This window comes from Pleuronectes platessa, chromosome 3 (genome assembly GCF_947347685.1).
Source record: "Pleuronectes platessa chromosome 3, fPlePla1.1, whole genome shotgun sequence".
NCBI lineage: Eukaryota > Metazoa > Chordata > Actinopteri > Pleuronectiformes > Pleuronectidae > Pleuronectes > Pleuronectes platessa.
Window position 1 is genome coordinate 25,674,133 of NC_070628.1, and position 9,086 is coordinate 25,683,218.

At 43.1% G+C, this 9,086-nt stretch overlaps 1 protein-coding gene across 1 annotated transcript; it reads right to left on the bottom strand.

Annotated features, from left to right (window-relative positions):
• Positions 1-200: 200 nt before the first annotated feature.
• LOC128436489 (mRNA decay activator protein ZFP36L2-like) lies at positions 201-2,303 on the bottom strand. Its single transcript, XM_053418214.1, has 2 exons — positions 1,707-2,303; positions 201-218 (listed from the first exon to the last, which is right to left on the bottom strand). Exons 1-2 carry the CDS (start codon positions 2,301-2,303, stop codon positions 201-203), a joined length of 615 nt encoding a protein of 204 aa, XP_053274189.1.
• Between the last annotated feature and the right edge of the window lie 6,783 nt (positions 2,304-9,086).

The window sequence follows — 9,086 nt, forward strand, 5'->3', positions numbered from 1 at the left end:
CAGTGGGAGAACATGGGCTGTTTTCCAGGTTGAAGGGATAACACCAGTCGTTATGGAGAGATTGAGGATGTAAGTGATATATTCAAAAATTACAGTAGCTGAGGTTTTCAGAAAGAAAGGGTCAAGCTTGTCGTCACCGGTCGTTTTCTTTGGATCAATTTTGATCAGGGCATTGCAGACCTGAACTGAGTCTAATGTTGTCAGACTAAAGCTGCTTTCTGAAAGTGGAACTGACAAAGCGGGGGTTATGCAGGGATCTGCTTGAAGATCAGTAGTATGCACAGTATTATCAAAAAAGTGCCCAGCAGCAGCAAAATGTCTGTTAAAAGCAGAGCAGATGTCAGAGGGTTCAGTTAAAACAGTGGAGTCTGCTAAAATGCTAGCAGGCAAGCATGAACTGCGTTCTCCTTTTAGACTTTTAATTGCTTTCCAGAAATCACCTGGTCTATTGGACGATTCAGTGAATTTTTTCAAATAAAAATCGGCTTTCCCTCTCCTGACTGCTGATGTGCATTTATTTCGCAATTGTCTAAATTTAAGCCAGTGGGCATGGTCATTTGTCTGCCTTGCTAAATTCCATGCCTTGTTCCTGGAACAATGCAGTTTTGCAAGTTCATTGCAGTACCAAGGGTTGACTCTGTTCTTAGTCCTGCATTTTTTATAGGGAACATGTTTGTCAACTATAAAGTTGAAAGCTGTGGTGAAGTGTTTTAGGGCCAGATCAACATCAGGTATTTTGACAGTATCTGCTATGTCACTGTAAAAAAGGTCGTGTAAGAAGGCCTGCTCATCAAAGAGCTTAAAATTCCTTTTCATTACTACCCGAGAACCACATTTCTGCAACCTCATGTCACGGATGCATATTATGGGACAATGATCACTGATCCCCAAGTCTAAAACCCCATTTGCAACATATTTTTCCGGTTTGTTGCAAAAAATTAGATCAATTAAAGTTGATTTAGAAAAGTCTTTCAGATTAGGACGAGTGGGCACAGAAATTAGCTGGGTAAAATGCAGGTCAGAGGACAGCTCCTTAAGAGCTTCGGAGGCATCAGTTGACCAATCTAAATTAAAATCACCCAACACAATTAGTTCTGAGTCCGAAAGAGGAAAAGTTCTGCCATCTTTTTTAGGGCCATAGTCGGGGCACTAGGGGGTCTGTAAACTCCAATGACAATAATAGAATTTTTGTGACCAAGGTCAATCTTTAGGGAAATGAATTCAAAGCATTTTGGGATTGATACAGCGTTTAAAATAGCAGCAGCATAAGTGTTTTTAACATAGACAGCTACACCGCCACCCCTGCTGGCCCTATCAGATCTGAAAATATTATATCCCTGAATAAACACTGTTTGGTCGTCTATATCTTTATGTAGCCATGTCTCCGATAAGACCAATATATCAGGGTTTGCTTGGTTTACTAAAATATTAATGTGATCAAGTTTGTGATGGCTCAACAGACTTCTTATGTTTAAGTGTAGGAAACCCACCCCTTTCCTATTTCTAAATTCTTGGGGGTCACTTATAAAGGTAGAGATATTTTGATTGACTGTACGTGTGTTGAGGGGCGGAGAAATGTCTTGTATCTGCAACAAGCACCTGAGAGTTCGTGTTCTGAGACGTCGCGGCGGGCGTGTTCTCCTCCGGGAGATCATTGTTGAAATGTCATGTTGATCAGGAAAAATAACAGAAGTTGTTATCATGACAGGAATGTCGGAGGCACTGTTGATGCAGGACATAGAGTTGGGGGACAGCACCTCGTCGTAGAAGCTAGGGGCGCAGGAGGAGCCGGTGTGGGGGGGCGGCGGGGTCCGGGACGTGGGGCTGTCCAGCAGCGGGGACTCCAGCCTGTGGTGGGTGGAGAAGCCGGAGAAGCTGAGACTGTGGTGGAGCTTGGGTCGGTCCCGCTGGCTGTAGCCGAGGTGCTGCGGGGGGAGGAGGTCTCTCTGCCTGTAGCCGCCCAGCTCGCGGGTCGACCGGGGCTCCCCCGGCTGCATGTTGGTGTTGGCGGCCGGAGCGGGCCGGCGCTCGTCGGCGTTGTGGATGAAGTGACAGCGGGGCCCGTAGGGGCAGAAGCCGATGGTGTGGAAGGAGCGGCACGGCTCCGTCTTGTACTTCGGGTGGCGGGACAGGCTCCTCAGCTCGTGGTAGCCGTGCGCGAACTGACACTTCTCCCCGTACTTGCAGGAGCCGTTCTCCTCGAAGGGCCGGCACAGCTCGGTCTTGTAGCGGGTGGAGTTGATCTGGGAGCCGGCTTTCTGCTGCTGCACGCCCCGCTCCCCGCTCGCACTCGATGTAGGCATTGTATTTAACCGCTCACATTCGAGACAACGCTGCAGACAAAAGGCTCCTGAGCATCGAGCACATGTGAGACGCTGCAAAAGGGAAACGAGCCAACGAAGCTGTCAAAACAACCGGCGGCTGCAGACGGCGACTCGTCACGAGTCGCCTCCTCTGTGGGAGAACCGGTGTAAAACCTAAAAACTACACAAAGCTCACTCCCCTACCAGGCCTGGAGATTATCACCAATCTCTGCACCTTAGCACCGCACGTGCCCATAACTCTGTTACTGTATATATTGTGTTCTATATTGTTGTTTTTATATTTTTGTTTTATGTTGAGTGCACCAACGAACGACACCAAAGCAATTTCCTGTATGTGCAAACATACTTGGCAAATAAAATAATTCAGATTCTGATTCTGTTTCTGATTCTGAAACGCATCAAAGACTGAACCTGTGGTGTCATTGTCTGCAGTGTTCAGCAGTAACCATCAGGGGGCAGCCTGCTCCAACACAACCAATGACCGCAGTTTTTCATTCACAGCCATTGTAGGTCAACTCTGCACTGAAGCCTTTCGGTTTGAACATTAAACTACAGTGAGTGTGTCTGTGTCTGTGTGTGTGTGTGTGTGTGTGTGTGTGTGCGTGTGTGTCTTTAAGGCCCTCGTTTTCACTTGAATTTACTGGAGTATAACCTTTGACCCCTGATAGTTCTTCTGCTGGGTCAGTCCGTCTTATGTTTTGGTCCAGCTGTCACCATGGTGACCAATTCCCATGACGACTCAATAACCTGAGGCACCAGACAGGTAGGGCAGGTAAACGTGATGATGTGAATTATTCAGGGAGCAGGTTTGTGGGGAGGCAGGGCCAAAGGGATGACAGGAGACAGAGTGAAGGAGCAAGGGCAAAGTTAAAACAGAGAAAGAGGGAAAGTAGCAAAGGCAAGAAAATTGAAACACGACTGAGCGACTCTGGGAGGTTAAAAGAAGACAAAAGCAAACCAAGCTGGAGGAAGACAAGGGGAGTCAGAACATGGAGGCTGCCGTAGACGAGGATGATGGTACATTCACTTACATCTCTCTGATAGACAACACATGTAAAACCTCAAGGGACAATTCATCAATTATTTTTCACCACTTAGCACTTATAAAGTCGCCCTTGTTCTCTACAGTAAAAATATATCAGGTTCTAATCAATCTCATCATTTTAATGTACTTTTTGCTGTTGTCAACCACAGCACACATGACAGATGGTTAAAGTATGTGAGCCAGAAAAGCAGAGTGGTTATGTGGGTGTGTTGTGACAGGACTGAGGTGTGGCTCCGATTGATTTCACATTGCTGTGTTGGCATAAATACAGCATTTAACTGGTAAGTTATGAACTTAGAACGTCCTTTCCCTGTTAGCACATACACACATACACACTTTTCAGTCTTTGTGTCTGTTTATTTCCATCCAATATGAGTGACACACTGAAACAAACAGGTATAAGTTTGAGGTGATGTTAAGGTGAACTCCGATTGGTGATACAGGTTGTAAAGTGTGTCTGCTCATGAGCCTGGTTATTAATTTCCAGTTAACTTATCACTAACTGACCTATACACCTTATTTTCACGGCAGTCGTTGTTTTTCTGTGATGTTATGGTAAGGGTGGGAAGCTCAAATTCCATTGTGAACAGAGTAATGTTGTGCTGCAGTGATATTTATTAGTCATGTTACCGCAAAGAAATTCATCAAACTGTTTTCATTTCACAGATTTTAGTCAAGATTTGTAAATGTCAGTTTGTCAGATTCTCTGTGTCTGTGTGTGATCACAGAAGTGAAACATTATATGGTCAATTGAGCCATCACAAATTAAGTTCACAGAAAATCAACATACATAGTTGAGAGATTTGTTTGCCCAGACTGGCAGGAATCGTGACAATGGGAAGTGTTTTTCTAAGCATATAAGTCACGAAAAGTCTATCAAAAGTTCAAAGGGGCATAATCATTAAGGGGACTTTGAAGACATGATTCTAAAGTTCGGTCCGTCACTCAATAATCAGAATGAACCCTTCATACTCGAGGAGCTCAAATTAACACGTAAAAGCAAGCACCTTGGATGGGGATTAGTGGTTTAGAATCAGGAACATTTGATTTTATTAAATTGCATTATGAAATGTGGGTTGAGCCGGAGGAGCCATATTTCAGAGTCATCTACCACCATCGAGAATATGGTGTCAGCAAGTAAGACCAAAAGTTTTTTGGGAGAATTAAGCTTAAAGAAATTCTAAAATAATGTACTCCTCAGTAGTAAAGACGACAAACTGTGGAACAAATAGCTTCATTAAAGACTCATTAACCACTCCAGAAAAAACACACAAAACACAGTTTGTTAATGAAGTAGATACATTGCAAAAATATACAAGAGTCAATACCTTATAAAGCCAGAAATGCATTCCCTGATAGACAACTGAAAATTGATATACGTGATATTTTATGGTAACCTCAAATTAACACAACAACAACTGTGACAATTACATTCTCAAGAATATAGTGAGACTGTGTACATGTAAACGATGAAAATGAGATAATCAAATTAGTGTAGCGATCACGTTCAACTCGGAACTCATTGGTTAAGCCTATGTGACGACATGCCTGACAGACAGTGTGTGCAAACTCTTGATTCTCTTCATTAAAATGGCGTCTGACATTATAGAATCGGCGCCATTGAAAGTATTTCATATAAACCTCATTATCCTCATCCACTATGAGATACTCAACCAGTGCAAAGGCACCGGCAAAGTAATTTATGTGTATGAAGGAAGTACTTGGGGAAAATTCTCATAGTTTCTCCTGGGTGGTCCCAAAGCAATTGGTACAGTGCCTGCTGAAAGAGGACAATTGAACTGTGATGTAATCTGGGTGAACTGAATCCTCGAAGGGAAAGGAAGAATTTGCATTTACCAATAGTTATGAAATAGTTTTCTACCTTCAAGTTCTTGGCAGAGGAGCTGTCAAAGATCTTCACCTTTACGTGTTTTTCGAGCTCACAGTAGTAGCTGTATCTTACGGTGGCCCTGAGAGCTCAACGAACAGCAACCTAAGAAAACACATGCAAGTTGACAAAACACAAGCAAAGTAAGAAAACATCTTCATCAATTTCACAACACAACACAACACATTACAGAAACGCGCAGCAAATAGACAAACGCCTTGCAAATAGACAAACGCGCTGCAAATAGACAAACGCGCTGCAAATAGACAAACGCGCAGCAAATAGACAAACGCGCAGCAAGTAGAGGAGAAAACACAACGGAAGTGTTTCCAGAGGACAGCTAAAAGTGATGGACACTGCTGCCACAAAAACGTCCAATACACCATACAAATTCGGTTCCACACAGGGTTCGGCAGTGGCTGTACAGTTCAGTGTTGTGCATATGTTTTGCGAACGCTGAACTTAACGAATCAGTTTTCATATTATTAACGTGAACGTAACGATGAACATAAGTGAACGTCACGTACATTTTTTAAATCATCACCGTATCAGGCCATCATGAAATACCAAGAGCGGGCGAGTGAGTGTGTGCGTGTGTGTGTGTGTGTGTGTGTGTGTGTCCCGGCGCTCCGACCCCGCCCACTCACTCGGAGAGACCCATCTGATCACGGAAGATGGTCTGATCTAGAGACATGTCGTCTTCTCCTGTTGAATAAACAGCGCTAACAAGCAAGCCCCTGTTTGTGAGGCAATATATTTATATTGTCCACAAAATTAGAGTTACAAATGTTAATGTCCCACAACCCATTGCCGATACGGTTTTATTTGCACACCACATCGGATCAAAACAAAACTGCAGTCTGTGAAACAAGCAGTTTTGGTAGATATAAGGGAAATGCTAATATTTCTACATGAAACATATTCAGTCCCTTAAGCAAAATAACAATGATGGCAGGCCGCAACCTCGATGCCTTCGTCTACTTTGCTTACAGACTAGTTTGCGGAGTCTCGTGCTGCCGCCCACTGACCGATACATCATCGCTCTTTTCTGAAACTAATGAAGGCAAATTCACACATGTAGACAGAAATAATCAGTATAAATTAAAAGGTGTAAAGATTGCTAACATTATGTTTGATGGGGGTCATCATTATACATAACAGAGGAAAACTTTGCAAATGTATTCCTTAAATTTATTTGCCTTCCTGTGGAAAAAGTTGTTTTCCCAGTTAAACAATCACAGCAGGGAAGCATGATTGATCAAAATTCTTTCAGTGTGATATTAACTTGTATGTCAGCAAGCGTACTTTGGGGATTTAATAAAAAATGTATATTTGGCACATTATATAAAATGGTGTTTCTGGTATGTAACTTAAAAGTACCTCTTTAATGGTAGGATCATTTCTCTTCCTCATCTTCCTCGTGGTACGTGGATGATGGTAGTGGGCTCAACCCGGCTTCTCTTTCTCTCCAGGCTGCCCTTCCTGCTCTTCATCAAGCAAAACAACGTGTTCGGTCCAAGTTGTTGACGTTAATGAAACTCCTGTAGCTTCACTTGGATCCTCCTTGATTAAAAAACAGAACATAGCAATTGTTTTATAAAATGAATCGCAACTCCATAACATGGAAACATTATTGTCATAGTGCATACTATACATTAAACCAAATTGACCTGATATTGTGGGGTAATGGTAGAGAAATACACTCCTTATTAATCTAAAGCATTCATAAATCAAATTCATGTTTATATTTATATTGTAGCGTCCCTCAATGATGAGCTAAGCGTCTTGAACTGGTTTCAACAACCATGTATTCACCTCCCAGGTAGCACAGGCTAATGTGGGCTGTAGCATGTGGCTATCAATGGCGGTTTGGCTGAAGAATAGCATCCATTGTGTGTATCAACGGACTCCGCATCCGCTGTCTCAGCACTCGGACTGTAAACCTAGATCGTAACGATCTTTAAAAACAATAAACTACTCACCTGACAGAAAGAAGATGACATCGTTTGTCTTCCAAGTGCTCGGTGGTTATTACGCAGCCCCGAGTTAAAGGACCGGATGTTTACTAAAAGCCACACGTCAGTTCCGCTCGCCCAGTCCGTCCGTGGCGCAGTCGGTCCCCCTTCGGGATGAACGGTCTCGCAGGATCCTTAGCATTAGAGGTGTAATCTAGCCTCAAATATTAATATTATATAACGTGAATAACATTCACGATCACTGAACGACGCCACGCAGGGACGGTGATTTTAACAGCACGCTGTGGCCTGGTCTTCCGCATGGCAGCGTCATAGCAACCCTCATAGCAACGATAAAAAACATTCGTGATAACTATTAAAATATTTATCATAAGCACGAACTGGCTGAAGACTGTGGAAGCAAAGAGCATATTTCTCACTACAAATGGTGTCAGAATGTATTTTTATGCCCAAACTAAGTTACAAAATTATATTTTTATCTGAAAAAACAAGGAATATCCGCCATGTTTTCCTCTCCGCAGACGGGAGCTTGTGAGTCACGTGACGTGAGAACACGCCAATGCAAAACAATGGGAGGACTAAATGTTACCATCTCACACTCTGAGAGGCCAGATTGTGAGATGGTAACGTCGTTCCAAGTGGACCAACGTTGCCACTGAACGTTTTCTGATGAGACTGGGTTGTATCTTGCGTGTGCTGGTGGGTGGGTCCATGTTAAACCAGGTCCACCTTTGGAATGTGGGCCTTGGCGTGGTGGGAAGATTGGACAGGTCATCTTTGATAGCTATGTGAAATAACTATTTATTATTATTATTGTTATTATTATTATGATTATGATCAGTAGTAGTATGCCTGTTAATAGGCTATTCATACTAGCAGCTATGTGAGCCTGCATGCTTTCTTATTATAATAATCATCATTATTATCACCATCATCATATTATTTTGTATCATTATAAAAATAAGTGTTATTATTGGTATCATTAGGATACAGTTATTATTATGGGCCTCTTGTGATCTTTAAAAAAAATCTTGCAGGTCTGTCAATGTGAGACATGAGCCTGCTTTGCCAAACATATCCTCAGGTCATCCTCGATCTGTGCCCGGTTGCGATATTTAGTTCTGAGCGCAGTCAGTCTTGAAAGCCTGCCTCGCACAAATAAGTCGACGCGAAAAGGAGGATCATTTTTAAGGCTATGTCGCAAAGCTGAGGGTATTCCAGAATTAATACTACCCAAAATGAGGAAAGAGGGGAGGTGGTAAACAGATGCTTTAGTCTACTGTCACTCTTCAGCTCAATAAGCTGCTCTTGCATGTCTATTGACAGCTCGTCTGCTGAGCAGAGAAATGGATCCCGAACCCAGGCGAATGAACGGTAGTCCTCTTTGAATTAGGACCCAAACTGATTCTTCATCGCTAAAAGGTGATCAGCAGCTGATTGGAGGAGAGAGGAGAAATCAGTGCCACGTGCATCGGCAATGAAGTCTGCAAGGCTGGGAAGCATGTCGCAGTTTCCAGAACTTTCCGCAGCCCAAACCACTGTCTTGGATGAACGAGTCAAGGACATTAAAGATTGCCTCCCCTGTTGTAAGGGTCTGATGAGGCCAGCAAAACAGGATGTCCTCCTCAATTTCCTTTTCCCGCACATACCTAACGTAAGTGAGAAGCTGGGCCTGTCCAGCGATGTCAGTTGATTCTTCCAGCTGCAGTGCATAGTAAGGACTGATTTGAATGTAGTGTATTAGTTGCTCTTTGATATCACTAGACATTTCTGACATTCTGCGTGACACAGTGTCATTTGACACAGGTATATGTCTGAGTTTCGCAGCTGCATTCTCTCCTGTCATTATTCTA